This window comes from Drosophila grimshawi, unplaced genomic scaffold (genome assembly GCF_018153295.1).
Source record: "Drosophila grimshawi isolate 15287-2541.00 unplaced genomic scaffold, ASM1815329v1 contig_44, whole genome shotgun sequence".
In the NCBI taxonomy this organism is placed as follows: domain Eukaryota; kingdom Metazoa; phylum Arthropoda; class Insecta; order Diptera; family Drosophilidae; genus Drosophila; species Drosophila grimshawi.
Window position 1 is genome coordinate 9,442,589 of NW_025063240.1, and position 21,015 is coordinate 9,463,603.

The 21,015-nt window shown below is 38.1% G+C and overlaps 1 protein-coding gene across 1 annotated transcript; it reads right to left on the minus strand.

Moving 5' to 3' along the window:
* Positions 1-18,249: 18,249 nt before the first annotated feature.
* On the minus strand, positions 18,250-19,136 carry LOC6558758. The gene is made up of 3 exons (XM_032741267.2): positions 18,818-19,136; positions 18,527-18,586; positions 18,250-18,451 (listed from the first exon to the last, which is right to left on the minus strand). The coding sequence occupies exons 1-2, from the start codon at positions 19,115-19,117 to the stop codon at positions 18,554-18,556; spliced, it is 333 nt and encodes a 110-aa protein (XP_032597158.1). The 5' UTR covers positions 19,118-19,136; the 3' UTR covers positions 18,250-18,451; positions 18,527-18,553.
* Positions 19,137-21,015: the final 1,879 nt, after the last annotated feature.

Sequence of the window (21,015 nt, forward strand, 5' to 3'; positions counted from 1 at the left end):
AATCAAATTTTTGTTGCTAGTATTATTTGTGTACCCTTGCAAAAATTTATGATAATTGTAAAATAAAATTGTAACGCGTTGAAAGATCTATTTTTGTTAAGTTCATGTATCGATAAATCGATAATAATCAATAAAATTTAATTTTTAATGTTACTAAATAAATTTAATTTGCAAAAAAGTATGAACATTTTCTTATGAAGTGTGTAACGCGTTGAAAGATAATATTTTGAGTCTGTAATGAGCTAAGTTCACGTATCGATAAATCGATAAGTAATCGATTGGCTTTTAGTTGGCTTAAAACTGTATCGATAAAATAAAAAATCGATTTATATTTTTATTTTTTGCTTTATTAACTTTCATAAAATGTAATTATTTAATCTAAATAAATTTATTAAAAATAATTTAATTGATGTGTAGGGCATGTAACATTCGGCGTGTTTTACTTTTTCTTCAATTACAGTCAGGAAGGGTGGGGGGCGGCGGAAAAAATGTTAGTCGTTGAGCTACGCGGTCAGCAGGGAAGGGGAAGGGGTGGGTGGCTGGATGGCTGGCGAAGGGGTGGTTGGGGTTTGCCCTGTCGGGAATCGTGAGTTTTGTTTGTGGTTTATTATACGCAAATAAATTAAATTTATGCTTGTTTCCATTTCCGTGCAGTCACCTCGAAAAATGGTGTCCCCTCCCTCTCCCTCTTCCTCTTCCTATACACTGCCACACACACACACACACACACATTTGTTTCCATTTGTGTTTTTTATTCTATTTTTTTTTTTTTTGGTTCGTTTCCCGATGCGATTTTCCCAAACACTTTTCCCAACTACCCGTTAACTCACCCTCTCCTGCCTGCTTGCCCCTGCCTAGCTCACTCTGCAGCTCTTTATTAATTTGATCATTTCATGATTGCTGCTGCTGCTGCTGCCGTTGTTGTTGTTGTTGTTGTTACTTGTCATGTTGTTGCTTTTGTTGTAATTAACCTTTTGTCTTTTGGCCGCTGTTTGCTGCTCATTTGTTCGCTCTGCTCTGCTCTGCTCTGCTCTATTTGTTTGTCCAGTGGCACTTTCTCTTTGCTTTGAACTAGGTAAAAGGTCTGAGTGGGTCCATTCATTGTATTTAGGACCGGAGGAGAGCAGTTTCCTCCCCCCCCTCCTCGCCCCCGAAAATCATCAGCTCATCGCCATAAGGGTCGAACCCTTACCTTTGACCATTGTTATCATTATTGTTGTTGTTGCTGTTGTTGTTTGACTTTTTTGGGCTCTTTGTCGGCTAAGATGGACACACGCACAGGCGAAACACTTTTTAGTGGATAATTATGCACTTGACACTTGATGAGGGCGTTCTCCCCTCCTCCCCGCCTTCCCCACTAATTCCCCTGCTTTCTTAAATGGCCAGCATTTTAGTTGTAGTTTACCTGGTTCACAGCTTCCTTGAAGCAGCTGCACATTAATATAGGCATAGGGTCATGGGAATAGCTTCGCTTGGGGTCATTTAATAGGGAAATCATATTTTGTTATTAGGTAGACATTTAATGTGCCTGCATTTTAAATATATTTAATTGCAAATTTCTTTTGGGCATAATTACGCTTCACAACTAATAAATTTCGGTTTAATCCCCTATTCACATTTTCATACTTCAAACGAGAATGTTTTCCTTTGTTTAGCATTTGGAACTTATTTTCTTTTGATTTTCTTTCCCACCTTTGAGTGAAAAATTCAAATATTATAATCCCACTCGCTTAAGCGATTTATTCTTACAGTCAACAATTTAATGAATATCTTAGGAAAAATTCATTAAAATTTCATGCATTACGTCATGGGCAATTTTCCGCTTTATTTTCCAGCGCATTGATAAGTGTGCAGATTCATTGAAAAGAGAAAGAACAAAAATCTAAATTCCTTTAATTTATATACGCATTTATTTTGTGCTCAACATTTTAATTCTTATATAAATTTACATTAACATTTTTTTTTGCTTTGGCGTCAATTGAGCATTAAAAAAAAAAAAAAAAAAACTGTTGGAAAAACCAAACGCTGCGAAAACTCATTAAAATTTTACGAACTTTGGGCGCAGTTTTTCACATTTTATGAGTTTTGGCAAGCGTAAATTTCAGCAGGGACGGGGGTGGGGAGTGGCAGGGGGACGGGAGCAACAGCGGCACTTTGTCTAATTTCATAGCGCGAAAGCGAGAAAGACTCGACTCGTTCAAGGACCTTAAAAGAAATTCCAAATTTTGATCACGTTACGTTTTTTAATTGTTCCCCTGCGGCGCGCTCATTTAAAAGAGTCCCCCCTCCCTCCCTTCCCCGTTTATCCCTCCACAAGTCTTATGTTTTCCGCTTCCGCGTATCCCCCGCATCCCTCTCCCATATATTTTCTCCCATTGTAATTGAGACCTTGACATGCGTGCGTTGAATTCTATTTCTTTTATTCAAAAAAAATAAACAACAAAAAAATAGGAACAAATTACTCAAGGCAAACTTTTATTGAGTTGCGTTTGTCGAGAGTTTTCACAAGATATTTTATTATTGCTTTTTGTTGCCATACCAATAATTGCATACGAGTTTTACGAGGACACTCGACGCGTTGCCAGCAATTTGAATATGAGCCTCGAGCAATTTAAATGCTGTAAAAATATCCTTGTGTACAAATATCGAGCAAAAAAAACCCTCATCGAATATGTAGATTCTTTATGGCATACAGCTGCGGGCGAATCCTCGATTGCCTTGTAAGGATGCAATTATTCTTAGGCGAATTGGCTATTAACTGACAAATGGCCCCATTTCACCCAGATGAGTCACATTTAACGCTGACATAAGCTTATTAGCGATACATGACCTTTAAACCTACACAATTTATTGCTACTCATTTTGGATCTACACTGAGCCAAACATCGCCGACAAAAATTACTACAAAATCAGCAAGTAGATCACTTATTTATTTATATATCCTACCTACCTATATTAATCTACATATAATTTTTCTGTTTCATTATCAGTCTTACAACATACAACTTTCATCATTTTCTCTTAGAAGAGAGAGTTGCCCTGCCCTAAGTCGATGCAACACACAGATTCCCACTGTCAAATAACTAGAAATAATATTCGATTTACTGGAATATACAAATCTAAATTAAGATTTATAAGTCAGAAAGTAATAATATAATATAAGTTAGGCAATAAATAAATAAATTAAAGAATTGTTTCTATGTATTACGAGCTTCTTCTGGCTAAAACTCCACAAACTATTTGCAATCAATGGGCTTTAAGGATTCATTCCCAGCAGATTCCATAACTGATTTTAGCCAGTTTAGCTAGGTGATCTCTTAGTCTACAGTATTCTGTCGAGAGACCAAGTGAGTCTTCCTAGTCTGTTCTATCTTAAATCGTTTCATATAATAACTGAATAATAATTCTCGACTCGTTCTTTTGGCTCTGTGTAATACTCCAAAAATATTATGTTTAGACAACTTTTATGATTTAATGTGCAAACATTATCAGAATTCATTTAGTAAAATTGAAATTTTCATATTCATTTATTTGATATTCACTTATTTGCTTGAATTAATTAAGTATATGTTAAACTTAGTTTGTTTATGACCAAATTCTTCTATATATGTATATATATACAAATATTGCGTAGCAAATAAACTTATCAATTTATATGTCAAGTTCTGTTCATCTCCATATTGTTATGAATCTGTGGCATTGTTAATATCCATACAAATTGGTGGCAGCTGCTGTGGCTTCAACATGAATGTTAAGCATCTGCCCCAGTATTCCATATTTGGGGGCAAGGGAATGAGAATTATGCATTATGCACGTGACTTACCAGACAACCTGGCCAAAATGCTCATTGTCTCCCAGTTCGATACACGTGCAAATTTATTTGATTTTCATTAAACGCTAACAATAAACAATACGCTCCACGCATTTAATTGCCTAATTTATTAATAATCAACTGGGGAAATGGGCACTGAGCGCGGCTCCACCGTTGAAAAGAAGCAGCTGCCCCTTGATAGGGGTGCGGAGTGCGGGGGGAGGTGGATGGTATAGGAAAACTTGCGCAACAAATTACATTTTCATCATGGACACGACACTTCCGTCGATTTTCGCACACGCCCAAATGAGTTTCTTTGTATACCCTGTAATCGCAGCTTAAAAACGGGTATAATCAAGTTGTGCGAATGTGTATAACATACCAAGAAAAGCTTGCCAAATAATATTATTATTATTTTCTATTATTGTATAGTTAAAAGATATATATATAAATATATATATATATATATATATATCTGTCAGCTTGCTAAATAATATTATTATTATTATTTTGTATTATTTCTATAGTTAATAAAATCCTTGGCGAAGTCGCGATCAGGCTGCAAAATTCTATTTGGGATAGAAAGGAATAAGAATTCATAAATAATGAAAATTCAATAATATTTATTTATTTAGAGTCCAGCATATGTTATTGTATATCATGTCCGTCAGCTGCAAATACATAAGAGAATTTACCTATGATCAGGATCAGATTTATGTATAGAATATTGCATTTCATTCTGCTATGATCAACTTGCCTCGTAATCTGAACAGGAAACTAAAATGGATTGCATTTTTGTGAAAACTGACTCCCAATCTTATCACAGCTCCCAGTTAAAAATAAATAATGGAAATGCCACAAGAAATCAGGCTCAAAATCAAACTTTTGAGCCACTAATAAAAAAATTGAGTTCATTTGCCTGCTTCGATTAAAGTGTGATATTCAAAGGGGAAATTTAGAAATATGCCTAAATTATATATAGTTAATAACCAGCTTCTGGGTATATCCTAGTCGTGCTTAATAATTTGTCCTTGATTTGATCTGTGTGGAAAATATGCCTGGCTTATAGAGGGGATGGCCGAGGTGTTGCTGTTATGCGAGGCGATGCTAGGCGCGTCCTTTGGGTAAATTAACACTCTTTGATTAGGCAGCTGCCTGCTTATTACGTATACGCCCTAATGGCAGTCAATCAATGGACACTTGAGCCTAGCGTCAAGTCGACATTCCAGTCCAGTCCAAGCACACCCGACACGGACACGAGCCCGAACGCGAATGTCCTTTGCCTGTCGCCGTTGTTGTTGTTGTTGTTGATGTTGTTGTTTTTGTTGTTGAGGCTGCTGTTGCTGTCAGGCAGAAAGTTACGCAATTTTTGCTTATTATTTTCATAATCAATATTCAATTTAGACGAGAAACACTTGGCAGTCAACAGGACGGCTGCTCGTCGCTGAAATAAGCTTCAAGGGATATATACCACAAGGACAATGCACCATGGGGCAAGAGTGCCAACAAATTAGGCAACTAATTTTGCTGAAATGTTCGATCATGTTTTGTACAGATTTTCTACAACTGTTGACCACTGTGCGGCCCATGTGCAAATTTCCCTTGTGGCAGTGGCAGAGACAGAGGCAGAGGCAGTGGCAGAGGCAGTGGCAGAGGCAGTGGCAGTGGCAGAGGCAACGCCATCAGGCTTATAATTAAACATGGAAATCGTGGAAAATGTGGCAAACGTGAGCGCAAACAAAAACAGGCAATTGGTTGGTTGAGTGGTTTGAGTGGTTTTTTGGATTGGCGGTGCCGGTGGTGGGGTTTTTGGGTGGTGCTTGGGGGGGGCAAAGTCAGTCAACAGTCGAGCACGGCAGGCGTTCAAATTGAAAAAGTTATTTTGCATTCGATTATGCCACTGACAGAGGCTACACATCAACTGGCGTCATATTTCAGAGAACATATACTATCTGATACTCTCTGTGTAAGTGTGTGTGTGTGTGTGTGTGTGTGCGTGTGTGCGTGTGTGTGTGTGTGTGTGTGTGTGTGTGGGTGTGTGTGTGTGTGTGTGTGGGTGTGTGTGTGTTTAGCAACTTGTACACAGATCATTTCATTTGCTGTGGCTTGTATATATTAGTTGACTGCCTGAGGCATATTCTTGCAATTTTGCGTAATATTTTGCTCATTTACACTTCGTTGCATAGTCAATGACAATGTGTATATGTGTATGTGTCTGTGTGTGTGGGTGGCACTGTTGGCCCCACTATAATTGACCATTGCCATGGCGCTGTGGCAACACGGATATTGGCGAGGACAGCACCAACAGCTCCCAATGGAGGCGTTTCATTATTGCGAAACTTTTGATTGGACAACGTCAGAGTGAGTGAAATGTGAGTTCCGTTAGTTAATATAGTTAGTTTGTGGAAAATCGCATCTATCAATATGATTTTTGATATGAAAAGCAATTGCAAGCGAGATAAAAAGCAGAACTGCTAATGAATCAGACAAATACTATATTTATTTGCCTTAGAAGAAGTACAAGATTTCGTCAAGGAATAAATAATATAATTTAAATATATTTCTTATGATTGATTTATGAAAATATTTCTGGAATATGATTTACTGCATATACTTAAATTTAATTTATTTGTTTTTGGTTTTCAATTATATCACCATTTGTTACTTGTTGAAAGCAAAAATGATTTAGCTTTAGAATACTCAATTTTCTATTTAACAACGGAAACAAAAACAATGAAATAAATCTTTTGTATATCTGCCACGCCCTCGCCCCGCCCACTGACAACCATTAAAAGTGTCTTGTGCTTGTCTTCAATAAATTGAAGACATAGCCAGAAAGCAAATTCAACAACCGAGCGAACGCAAGTGTAATTAATATTTCAAAGCGCAACATTTATCAAATAAAAAAAAATAAAATAAAAAAAAAAACTAAGCAACATTTTCGAAAGTTGGCCCACAACGCACAGCAAACAAACAAAAAGCCAAAACAATTAATGGCACACTCTAAAGTCCCCTCTGGCACCCCACACACCCCTTTGGAGTTGAAAGCGACAACAAGCAAGGAAAACAATAAACTCAAGTCCGAACTTGGAGTTTTGGAAACTTTAACAAAACTGAATACAAACATAGATTTGTTAGCAGCCCAACAAATTATGAAGGGCCCCAGCGGAGCCAGTCAGTCCATTAAATATACAAATGATGGGACACAGTAGCCACAAACATCAATATATATCCATGCACACACACAAATATATATATATATATATATATACTCTCAACTGCCCACTCAACAAACTCATATGTATGTATTTATAAGTCCGACACGTATCTGTTTGCATATGTATGTGTGGAACTGATAGTCAGCTTAGGGTTTTACAGCCAAGGGGGACAGGGAGACGGAGACGGAGACGGAGACGGCTTGTCGATCCCGTTGAAACCAGCTGTGATTAGTGCAGCAATCATAAATTGACCTTAGGGTGAGGTTCACTGCTTTGCTTCGTTGTCTCGATGCATACCCTGTAACTATTACAAAATGAGCGAAGAAGGCATGAACACCCGATAAATAAATATGTTTGAATTTCTATTATTGATCAGCCTGAGCAGCTAGATCAACTAGCTATGTTATTAAGTACTTCCATTGAAGGCACTTCTTGAGCTAGAAACATTAAATTTAGACTGTTTTTCCTGAATGGGACATGATTACGATTGTTTCCGAGTTTTGTAAGTTACACAACGATTACCCCTTAAATTTTCCATTAATACTGACAACTTGTTATCCAAAATTTTGGTTATGTTTTTGGGAATAACATTTAAATATTTCGACGGCTGTATGAGTAATAGCAAGGCTAATTACAGCGTATCGGCTAGTCGAACACTCTTTTCTGTACATTTTGTGGCTGCGTTGCTGTCGATTTTGTATTTGGATTGATTTTCAGGTCTGAATATGGACGACTTGACACTTGATCTATGAGTGATTCAGCTACAACATTAACTTGAGATTGAGTACAAAAATATTAAGTATCTTATATTTATTTTATTACTATAAGTTGTTCCGGCTTAGAATATTGCATAGTTTTGATATATACAAATATTCCAAATTCTACTCAATTGTTGAATTTTTTATTTTGCTGCACAACTCGTTTTTTGTGCTCTGTATTCTGTCTGAAATTTATTCCCAGATCTGGCTCCACGTTGGGCGCCAGTTGTGAGGAACCCTCAGCTAGCTATTAAATTTTGGATAACCGAAGTAAGAAATACTTATTTTATGTGAAATTTTGTTTATCACATATATAATAAGAGTATTCTACCGTCGGCTATGCCTGATTGCAATGTTCTCACTTGTTCATTTTTACAATTGGTATTTAAGTTGAACGAGCATTTTTATGTCTATAACTTCAATGAGCATCGTTAGACTCCATTGGTGCTGAAACTGGAAATATTACTACTCGAAAACAACGACGAATCAGTTTTGAGTACTGTCAGTTGATAATTTGTCTAACCCGATGTCTGCTTTGTATTCCATTTAGCCACATAACCTCCACTGTCCAAATGTTGCACTGTGTGTATCTGCTGCATGTATCGTGTGGTACGTGGTACTCGTATATCTTTAATGGCATATTCATCAGTCACTTGTGATAATATCGGTATATACACACACAGTCATACACATATATATATATATATATATATATATATATATATGTATATACATCAAACACTACTAGCTTGGAGAGTTGGGTCTGCGTCTCAAAAAGCGACTGGGCAAGTCGCACAGTCATTTAGTTAAGTGGCAGTTGATTGGAACCAGTCGCAGTCATCATCATCGTCATCATCGTCATCATCATCATCATCATCAGAGTGCTTATCATCATCATGATTATTACGTACCCAAAGCCTATTTGAATTTCTTGCTGTTGCTGTTGTTGTTGTCTCTCTCATGTTGTTTTCTCCAACAGATTTAGTTTATTTTTTTTTGTTTTACTTTTTTTTTTTCATCCTCAGTCTCTGTTTTTGTGTTCCTCTAAAGTCCATAGAGGTCTGGTGCTGGTGCTGGTGCTGGTGCTCCTCCTCCTCCTCCTCCTCCGCCTTCTCCTCCAGCCTTTTGTGTGTCTTAAATTGCTGTCATTAATGAGTTACAGATATTACACTTTTATAGCTGGCAGACACGCTTATCCACTCTCCATTCTAATCGTGTTTCGCTGTCTGTCTCAGTGTCTGTCCAAACTGTTCCCCCTCCAACCACTTTTGGCTCTGACTTTGGCTCTTTTCAAGCTCCTCCAGTTTTACTGGCTACTGTTTGGTTAATGATGACTTGTGCGTTGTCTGTTATTTTCCCCCGATATATTTTCTTCTTCGCCTTTGTCTCGTCAACTCTTTTCAGCTCTTCAATCGATTTTGTGGCTACTGTTTTCTTTCTTTTTTTTTTGTATCTCATCCAATTTTAAAGTTTGTTGTTGTTGCTGTTGTTGCTGTTGTTGTTGTTGTTGTTGTTGCTGTTGTTGCTGTTGTTGCTGTTGCTGCAGTTATTTGCCTTGAGCCACACGCTTGTCTTTCTAATAGGCTTCTTCTTCGGGCTGTGTCTGTCTTTGGCTCGATTGCTTTCTGCCTGATTGATTTTCGAGCTTATGGATCTTGCTCTCAATTCTTTTATATTTTATCGTTATCTGTCCGTCTCGTTGTGTGTTGTAGTTGTGGCTGATTCCTTTAAATTACTTTAATTGATTGCAGCAAGAAATGTTCGGCTCAATGATTTCCTTTCATCGCCATCTGTCGTGCATCACAACGATCGATCGTTGGACGATCCACTTCAAATCTAGTTGCAAGACAAGATTCGCTGTGTGGCATTCACAATCTTTCGCTTCTCTGAACTCGGGGGTCAGTTCGATTAAGTGATCTATGTGTGTCTATCTCTGTATTGGTCATTTGTAGTTGTCTACTTTATTTAACGTTCTGATTCGATTTCTGTTTTTTTTTTTTTTGAATTTGCAGCGCTTGATTTGTGCTGCGGTAAGCAAAAATATGATCAACTTTAAAAGCAATTGCAAGTGGGCAATTTTGAGGTAGTCATGTTGAACAGATTAAAGAGTAGTTGGATAAAATCAAAGATTATAGAGGTAGAGATATTTTGAGATAGAGATATATTAACACAGACATATATTGAGATATAGATGTTATTTTCTGGTAAAACCCAACATTTTTAATTATTTTCAGGGTTTTTAATTTTCTCACAACGAAGTCATTAACAGCATAATAAATATAAATTTGTATTATTATAATTATTTATATTATTTTACTATGCGCTGTCATTTGATCTTTTGACTATAAGTTTTAAATTCGATTTCATTCACTTAATACACATAATAACTTTCTACTTCTTCAATTCTATTCAATGCTTACTTTGGTGTATAAAGTAATTCCGATGCTTTTATATTCATCTTTTTATATTCTTGCCCTACAATAAATAAAGAAAGGCCCAATTACTCGAAGCACGAGCTGTCAATATGATCAGATTTTGGGATTTGCCCAGTACTCCAGTATGTAAGTATGTCGTTGCCGTGGCGAACATTTGAATGAATGAAAGCATGGCCCATAAATCTGGGCTGAATATATAGTGAGGCCATTCATTTGGACGACAAGTCGACAAGGCATAGCTAAAGTTAATAACATGCAAGAGGGCAATTCTAATTTGGCCTGAAAGACTGAAAGGGCGAATGGAATTGTAACTGGATGTGGAAGTCGGGAAGATAGGAACATGTGCGTACTGTACCCGAAGGCCAGCAGGCCTTGCAGCGTCGCGTCGCGTCAAGGACAATGGACATGGACATGGACAAGGACAAGGAGCAGGGAAGGCAGTGCGCATATTAAAACCGGAAATAGTCGAAACCAAGTGGCAGGCAACCGACTGACGCACTGACACACATTTCGCTAACAAAGGACTCGCACCAATAAAGGAGTCGAATTTATAAAAAAAAAAATACGAACAACAACGAGAGAAAGAAAAAAAAAACAGAATTGAGGCGAATAAAAAGCTCAAATAAAATGCTTTGTCCAGGGCCTAACTAAATGCCGGCGGCAGCGACTGTTTGGCAACCACCCTTAATGGCAGAAGGACATGCAGGGCATGCAGGACATGCCCTGGGCTGCCTGGCAACAGGCATGACGATGACGTTGACGGCTGCTGGCTGCTGCACACCCAAGCAAGCACATAAAGGACACCGCATAAAATAGAGATCATAATAATGCGAAAACTTGAAACCAAGGATACCCGCCAGGATACCTGCCAGCAGCTCTCAGTCCCTCTCTCTCTCTCGCACTCTCTCTGTTCATCTCGTTGGCTTTAACACACAGCCGGAATGCGCAGGGAGATTGCATCATAAATTCTAAGGATATGAAGCCAAAAGTGAATCATGCGAGTGAGAGAGAGCGAGAGGGCGAGCGTGCGAGAGGGAGGGAGACAGAAGGCGAGTGAAAAAAGGAGAATAAATAAAAATTAACTTATTTGCATATTTCAGTGAGCGGGCGAAAGGATACGCTGGATACGCTGGACAGACGACACGAACACACACACACACACACACACACACTGACTAACGGGGATGTGGACGTGGACATTCATGTAGCTGAAATTAAATAAAAACCAAACTCACTCGCGCCAGGATGTGCGCAAGGATGTGCGTGCAGCGGCTTAACCAAGCGTATGAACATTGCAAAATCCTCGCACGCAATTTCTGTTCTTTTTTCTCTCTCTTTACGGTATTTTATTTTTTATTTTTATTTTTTCTTTTTGCGCAGGATGAGGTTGCCGCGTACCGCTCAACAACGCACACGTAGCATTTCTAAGCCCATTGACTTGGCCAGCACGACAAGCTCAATGAGCTACTTGGAAAAGTTTATGAACTTGTTAAAAAAATATATAATATTTAAGTTAAATAAATTTGGTTATAAGATAACAAGACAACTTTAGAAAGAGACAAAAACTATATATTTGAAATATTTTTATTGATAAAACAAAACTTTCTTAAAATAATTAGAAAATTTTATAAAATTTTAAATATTTTTATAAATAAAATAAAAAAAAATGTATTAAAAAAAAAATATTTTTATTAATAAAATTAGAAAATTTTATAAAATTTTAAATATTTTTATTAATAAAATAAAACTTTCTTAAAATAATTAGAACATTTTATAAAATTTTAAATATTTTTATTAATAAAACAAAACTTTCTTAAAATAATTAGTAAATTTTATAAAATTTCTGTTGGTATTCAAGTGCAAAATTTGTTCAACATTTGTTGCATGGATTGACAAAAACTCAATCAGACAAAAAAATAAAAAATGTTTAATCAAAGATCAGAATAGCTTCTACAAATTATAATTATACATATAGTATACAACTTTTCATTATAATATGCATACTTCTTCTACAAATTATAATACATATCGTATGCAATTTTTCATTATAATTTCCATATTTCTTCTTTTAAAATATAGCTGGAAAATGAGCATTTTCTGACTTATTTGATTTACTTGTAGTGAGCTATGATCACAGGTAAGTTTTTGAGAATGTAGATCTCTCTGTGGCCCAACACAGTAGATATGCTCCAGCTGCCCGTTGTAGGGTGCTCGATAGACGGTACAAGGTGAGGAGTGGCAAATAATAACTGTGAGTGTGGTGGCGTGATTAAGTGATGGACGTGTATGGACACATGCAGCGTTATATTTAGCATACAAAAGCCCAAACAGGCTCGCTCTCTCTCTCTCTCTGCCTCTCAGCTGTGCATATATGTACATATATATGTGTGTGTGTGTGTGTGTGTGTGTGTTTGTACTGCTGACGGGTTCTTGCGCTTTTAATCATAAATAACAAAGGACACATGGCGCGTAGATTCTCGTATAGCATTTAGCTTGTAACCATCAAAAGCCTGCTTGCCACCCTCGAGAGCACAGACCTGAAGCGAGCTTCATGTTGACCAAGGATATTTGTGTCCGTGTCTGTATGTGTATATATATATGTGGTGCCTGTTGATAATCCTCCAACCACTGACCGACCATTTTGTGCCACCCACTCGCACTGTTGCCATGCGCCCATTCATTTCCGCCTCATGGACGGCAAACATGCCACTCGCTGCGATTCATAGGCTGACCTGGCCCCAGGATGTGCCCATACATATATATGTATATGTATGTATGCATAGCGACCGAGAGACAGAAAGCGAGTGAAAGAGTGAGAGAGATAAACAGAGTTGGGGTGGGGCATATTTGGTTTGTTCTGTCCGAGCTAAACAACTGCGCAGTTGTTGCCCCCGGCTCCGTGTTCGTGCCCCATGTTCACTCTGTGTGCGGAATTTTGATATTAATAGCTTTGGACAGTTTTATAAACGCCTTTCGGGGTTAACATGCTCAAGTGGTATTCATATTTTCCACTGACCGACCTGTCACTATTATTCTGTGTGTCAGCAAACTGCATAAAAATAAAACCAAATGCGAAGTTTGCCCAGTTGGAGCTTGACACAACATGCTTTAGATTTACTGATGCAGTTGGCAGTTGCATACTGCAATTTGCAGTTACAGAGTGGACTTGATCGATGGACAAAATGCTGCCTGAAACCTAATCACAGAGTTGATTCAGTAGCAACCAAAATGATATTCTTCTTGATTAGCTTTGCTCATTTATAATATGTGTTCTTCAGCAAAGGTAGTAATCAGTAGTTATTTCATAATATATAATAGATTATACTCAACCTTATAAATGCTTTTGCTTAAATACTCAAACTAAAGAAAATATTACAGAATTAGCCGTAATTAGGTAATTACCTTCAATATCTTAGTAAAGTGCTGATAAATGTATATAGGGTATATACCCAATAAATTGTTGTAGATTTCATTCCCTAAAAGTAACCATAGATACACTTTAACTGTGAGTATCTAAAGGCAATCGTGGTATCTTTGGAAAATATCATTTAATTTTGTATACACTCGTGGAGTTTATTATAATTTTGTTGAGGGATTTGTATGGCATTGAAAGAGGCATCTCAGACCCCATCAATGTGGATATATTCTCGATCAGCAGCATTAGCCAAGTTGATGTGGCTATTTCTTCTGTCACCGATGCAAACTAGTTCCTCAGTTTTGAAGCAATCTTGTTGTTCGCATATCATTATAACCTATAGCTTCCATAGGAAGAATCGGTTGGGAGATGAGTTCTTAAAGGGACAAATTATTTGTTTAAAAAGGTAAAAATTATATTCCTCGGACTATCAGATAGCTTTCATAGCGAAAATTGTTAGGTTTCTATTTGATATAAACTTCGACATGGCTGAGATAGTCGTTCTTTGTTGTCTTAAGTTACATTTCCCTTGATAGAGCTTTTCTCGAACACCCTGTGACTGTACCCACAAGCAGCTTGATTGAATTAAAAGGACGCATCCAAGCGCTGGATTACAATGGCAACAAACTGATGTTGATGTGCCCGATAAAATCGAAATCGGTCGACGGTAGACGGTAGACGGTAGTCCAAGGACGACAATCAAGGCTTCATCTTTTGGGGGTTGCTTCGTGCTCCGGCATCGGAGGGTTGAACTAAAACGCAGTTTCCCAAAAATTGCGTCTCAAAGCAAGTTCAAAGTGGTGTCTTTACTGCACACGTTTTTCGCTGTTGTTGTTGTTTTGTTTTATTGTTTTTTCTTTTCTTTTGGGCTCTGGGAAAAGTGCAAGCTTTACGGGTGTAACGGTACAGTTAAAGGAGGCAGCAACCACCCGTAGTTAATGCTGACTTCTATCCATCCTGCGCAGCATAAATTACGCATTTTCCTCTTTTATGTTTGGGTTTTCCTTTTGGCTGCGACGCAGTTCGCGTTTGTTATTTATGATTTATGTGCTGCGATGACACAGGACGAACAGGCTCAGCCTGTGTGTACGCAGTGTACGCAGTATACAGTAAAGTTGCAGCCGTTGTCCCCACACCCAACCCGTCCAATTGAATCGTACTGTGGAAAATTACACGCAAATTGCACGCAACACGCGAAGACCGAGAAAACTTCGCATGGAAATGACGGCGAAAATGCCGTTCATGCATGCGCTGTATAGTTCTTGTCACAGCCAGCAACAATCCGGTACCCTACACCCCACCACACATCCAATAAACCGTATCCCGTCAAGGATGACGCACGACACATGCGTGTAAGTTCCCGACAGTTGCCTGCCCCCGTGGCATGAGGCACTTTAAATAAATTTATACATTGTTAAATGCTAATCCTTAAATATATGTAGAACCCCACCAGCTCTACACCGCTGGACTATGAGTCAGCCTGCGGTCTGTCCAAGTCTTCTAGGCTTCACTTGTAACTGGTAACTGGTTGGTCAGACTAGCAAATGTTGCGGTTGCGGTCGCTATATTTACTGCGAGGTTCCGGTTTCCGGTTAGATCAACAACCACTTAGAGACCCTCTCTATAAAAACTGCGAAAAGTGTGTAGCATTAAGCCGATTAAGTTTATTAAAATATCTTTCCTCCAACTTAATATATGGCTTAAGTTCTTCTTTAAAGATATTCATCTTTCACTTATCGCATTTTCGCCATGTTTGAGGAAGATCTTATCGATTTCCTCGTAGTCTCCCTACCACAAAGCATCCCACTGATGAATATATATTCAAAATTGCAGGTGTCTATCTACCTTTAAGGGTGGCAAATAAGTATTTGTTCCCGGTGGCTATTATGACACGTTAATATTTAAATTGAAAATATTTATATACGAACGCATATTTAAACAAATACAAAGATGCTAATGAACTTCAACTCGGGTGTACAATTTAAAATTGGCTCTGCACATTAAATTTTGTTGTGCAACTTCGATGGTCGTCGCTTAAATTTCAATGAGTTTTCCCGCTTGCCGTTAGCAGCTGGCCAACCATTTTTTAATATTGTTTTTTTTTTTTGTTTTTTTGGCATTTTTATGGCATGCGAAAAAACATCAACAAAAACATACAGTTTAATAAATAAGCGTGTGTCTGTGTATGAGTCTCATATGTCTGTTGGTCTGTGCCGGCCGCAGTTCACTTTTTAATCACTTTTCATGAGCTTTTAATTAAAAGCCAGTCGTCGGTCCAGAGACCAAAACTCCTCCCTCCGTCCGCTCGTCCCAGTCTGTTCAAATTTTTGAAAAAACCAAACGCATAAAATACTTAACAAGGCTCTAGTGGAAAAAAAGAAGAAAAGCAAAGAATTCAACAGTCGAAATGGTTTGTACCCTGTAGCCAATATATATATATATATTTCGGGTAAATATTTAACGAGTTTTTGTTATTAAATATTCGAATAAGAATTGGTATCGCTCGGTCTAACATAATAAATATATGTATGTGTTTATATTCGATAGGATCTGAGCAGTCGCTGTGGCATTTTGTTCGGTCTACTACAGGATACAAATGTACAAAATACATATAAATTCTCCTCTCATTTCCGTAATAATAATGTGCGAAAGGATATTAATTATGAAACAAGCGAGCGGCAGGAAGCACTGGCAATAAAAACAGCCAGCGACAGGCAACACCATGCGTGACCAACAACAACAACAGCAACAACAACAACAATAATAACAAGAGGAACAACAACAACAACAATTGGAACAGAACCAATCTTGTATATATTGTATTTTATGCCAGCGGCCACATGGCCAATGCCCGGTGGGCGGTGGGTGGGTGATGTGTGTCGCAACGGAAACGGGAGCAACATGTGCAACATGTCGAACGGAAGTGTCGGCCATATTCTACACACGCACAGGCAAACACACACACACACACACACACACAGAACATGTGTAAGCCTAAATAGGCCCACGTCTATCAGCAGGCAGGAACCAGGACCAGAACCAGAACCAGAACCAGAAACCAGGCATCAGGACAAGAGTCATTAGGAGCTGGGCCAAGTAGATTTTTATGTAATGCCGCTTGGTTATTGCTTTTATACATTTATTTTATTTCATTTGCCACACACGCAGACACACACACACACACACACGCACACACACACACACACACACACGCACACACAAATACACACACATATTTCATATTTGTACTTTTCGCAAAAGCAGAGAGAATTTCTGGATTTTTAAATTTGCAACACAACTTGCAACGCATATTTTATGAAACAAATGTTTTTATATATATAAAATAAAATAATACAAATATTGTTTGCTTGTTTTTTACTATACATATATTATATATATAAACAAATATTAAAACGATATGCAAATTGATATACGCTAAAATGTGGCAGACTCGAAAATAATATTTTGATACTTTTCGCTTAGCTACTTGCAACTTCTTAATTAAACTAAGCCAACTTAAATTATTTAAGTTAAAATTAAATGTTGTACAAATATTTAGCTAGACATTAAAGTTTGTTTGTTGGCCAAGATCGCCGATGAGAATTTTGTAAATTTGGCTGCTACAAATTGTGTGCAAGGTATTTGGAATTCGAATTCTTTGGCCCCAGAAGGGACAGAACGGCTGGCAACGAGCCATGGCCAGGGCTTCGTCCTAGTTGAAGGACCAACACTGGGATGAGCAAAAAAAAAGGAGCAGTTCGCCTGTCAATGACAGCGCCGACGTCAACATCAACGCCGACTGTCGTCCATCAGAGTTTTGTGCGTCAGTTTGTGTTGAGCACGTTGCCGCTTCACGTGACACTGACGAGGATGCCTAGGATACCAAGGATGCCAGGCACCAGCCAGTACGCAGTCGCCCAGCACACACCCACCCACCCCCATCCCTCACAATCTGCCCCCATCCGACTCCAATCGCCCACGTTGCGGCTGCCTTCTGCGTGTAATTGCCGTTGTAATGTCGCCCGAACGCGAATATAATTGCTAAAATGTTGCCTCCAAAACGACAGACGTGCCAATGACCAGTCGACGGTCGTTGGTCGTTGGTTGTTGGTCGCTGGTCGTCGTCGGTCTACGACACTTTTCCATTTGAATTTAATTTTAATTTACGCCCAACGGCCGCTTTTGCCCCGGAAATTGGCAATGGCAATGCCAGAGCACATTCCGCACTTCAACCATCCCACTGCCACTCCCATCCCCCACTGCCAACTTCCATCTCATGCATAGAGACCAGACGGAGAGCATCGTTGACCAAATTCGAGAGGCCCCGTCCGCACCGTTGGGTTAATGAGATAACCGCCGGCAGACATTTTTGTGCAACTGTCCAAATTGTAAAAGGAAGTCTAATTGAAGCATAGCCCCAAGCAATTAGTCGATCAAATTGAAACTACCAGCATTTAAATACAGTCATAATTTGAAAAAGAATTTTTAGCTGTTGATAAATTAAATTTTAATACATTTCAATATTATAAATAATTAAGCAAATTGTGAAAATAAACTAAGAAATTTGGGGCATGGGAAAACTTCGAGATTAAGTGTCAAATTCCAATTATTATTAGAATTTTCCATAGGCCATAATTTTCCACTACTCCAATTGACACATTATCTTGTTGTGAGTAAACCCCTTAATTTGTCTCATTAATAAGTTTGATGAGTTGTGCGTCTATGAGTAGTTTTCCGCTGTCCAAAGATCGTGCAGTCAAACGCCAACTCATTAATTGTATGCAATGTAAATGACAATTAGCAGAGCCATAAAACTAGAATGAATATTTAAATGAAAACATCGAAAACTGTATACCCTAGCACATTAATATTGATTAGAATGAACTTACAATAATACATTATATATTCAATTAAAATCACAGCTGTGAAAGAGTATTGATTCGATGGGTCTGTCAGAGTAGCAGTACCAATACCAGCAACAGCAACAGTTACCCAACCAATGTTGACGTATGCAAAGATGAAGAAAATTTGTTGTCAATTTTTTGTTAAAACTATTAACTACGCCATGTTAATTTTATTAGCAAGTCTACACTGTTTTTATTGCTTTCTGTTTGTGTGTTTTTGTTTCATATTTATCTTATTAATTGCGCTAATTGCCTATCCAATTAGCGTATCTTTACCGGATTTTCAATAATGTCTGGCCATTCACTGACGTCTGACGTCAACGTCTTCTTCGATCCAACATTCTGGTCAATTGCCACCTCATTCTGGGCATTCTCATATGCGGCAAGCTTCTCCAATCGCTGCCTCATGCGTTGCTCCAGTTCATCAGTGCTGAATCTCGATTCGCTGCCCAAATTCAATGAATCGTCTCCGTTTGATTGCTGTTCAAGCCGTATTCCATCGCCGTCGCCATCGCCCAAATTGGACTCAATCTTCAGCACTGCAGGCAGATCCTTTGTCTCGATTCTATCTGCCATAATAAGACAGAAATAAAATATATAATATACCTTTTGCCGTTGATGTATTTTTTATGTGTGATTCGTCTGGTTTAATAAACTCATATGTATAACAATTTGCACGAAGCTTGCTCAGTTCATTATTTTTATTGTTTTTTTTTTTTCTTTTTTTTTTTGTAAAGGAAAATTACAAATTCTTTTTTTTTGTCTTTAATTTAGTTCTGTCAGCTAATTCAGATTCGTTTGTTTTTGTTTAAAGTAAATAAAGCATGAGTTTTTCTCACCTGCTCTAAAGCCAAATGCCAAGGTTCGCATGTTCGTGGTTGGCCAACAACAACAAGCCAGAAACTTACAGTTAAAGCCAACTAACTGAATACTATCAAAAGTTAAGCAAACAAACAACTGTCTGGACAGGGTGCTAATGTTGAAGTTGGAGCTGCTTTTGGAGGTTGGTTAATGCATTTTGCCTGTGTTTGCTTATGGCTTTTTGGAGCTTTGGCTCAGTCTCATAGACTGGCTAACTGGCTGGCTGGTGGGCTGCTTGGCTGCTTGGCTGGTTGGCGCTTGGGCAACAACCAGACCAGACCAGGCCAGACCCGACCCGACCAGCCAGCAGCTCTAGCTGGCTACACACCCATATTTCGTTGGAAAGAAGAAATATATATACGAGTATATATAAATTTGGGTGCGTTAGTCAAACACTGATAAAAATCATAAGCCAAAGATGAGATGTAGCAAGCAGCTTGCCCTCACACACACACACACACACATACTCATCGCCGTACGTGTCTGGGGCACAGCCATTAGGACAAAGCAAGCTAAAATATATTAGGCCAATTATGTTTTGTAAAAAATTTACATGTACACTGTGGCGTCAAGTGGCCTCCTCTCCATGCTCCTTACCAACGTTCCCCTACCATGTTTACTTGTGGCGATATCACGATACAAGGCCCGAAACGTGCAACGGCATAAGCGAGTGAACCAAGTGAACCCATCGAGAACTGAGCCCATATTTCCACTAGAGTCTTTTCTTTTCTTTTCTACTTTGTCTTTTTTCTTTTTGTTTTTTGTTATTATTATCGCACATTTTTCTATTTGTATCTACGGTCTTGTGGTCTGTGCCTATCTGAGCACTAGCATCGCCAACGTCTATTTTCATTTGTTCTTTTGCAGGTATTCTGTTTTCACCAAACGTCTTTTCATTCCTGGTAAGAGACTATACTATATTGGATTTTGAATTGGGGGCGCAGGCTTAGGTAATTAATTTTGAGTATTTGAATTCAGATTTCTGTCAGCGATAGTGAGGTGTATGAATAATTTTCATATTGCCCGGACACGTACCTCGTGGCTATCAATGGGTCTTCAGATCATCATCTGGTTTGGTTGCTCGCTCAACTACTTTAATTTATTTTATGTGTCAATGATTGCCACTTGTGGTTACTGAGGCTCAGGAATTGTGCATCAAATTTAAACCATTTTTTTTTTATTCTATTTTTTGAGTAGCTTTGCTTTTTTTTAAAGTATTTTTCTCAGCTTTATTTGGCTAAAATTGAACTGTTTTTGAGGCGATTGAATATATTTATTTTCCTGGCAAGGCAACCAAATGATATATGCGGCCTATAAACATTTCAGATAAGTTGATATTTATCAAATCGGTACGGGGCATCATTTGCAGCGACTGGGAAATAGAAAATGACTTTCGACACGGTTATCAATAACCGGCTATCGATATTTTATGAAAATTGATACGCGCCCCCCCGTGCCGAGCGTTACGATATAAATATAAATAATAAAACACATTATTACTGTTTATACCATACCAAATAGTTTTTTTTTCTTTTCTTTTCTTTTCATTTTTGTTGTTGTTGTTTTTTTGGTTTCCTTTGCTGTTTGTTGTGTGTCCTGGAGTCCTTTACCAA

Coding starts and splice junctions, on each gene's coding strand:
- LOC6558758 (XM_032741267.2), bottom strand. CDS start 19,117: ATGGCAGATAGAATCGAGACAAAGGATCTGCCTGCAGTGCTGAAGATT. Junction 18,587..18,817: donor CAGACATTATTGAAAATCCG/GTAAAGATACGC, acceptor CTACTCTGACAG/ACCCATCGAATCAATACTCT.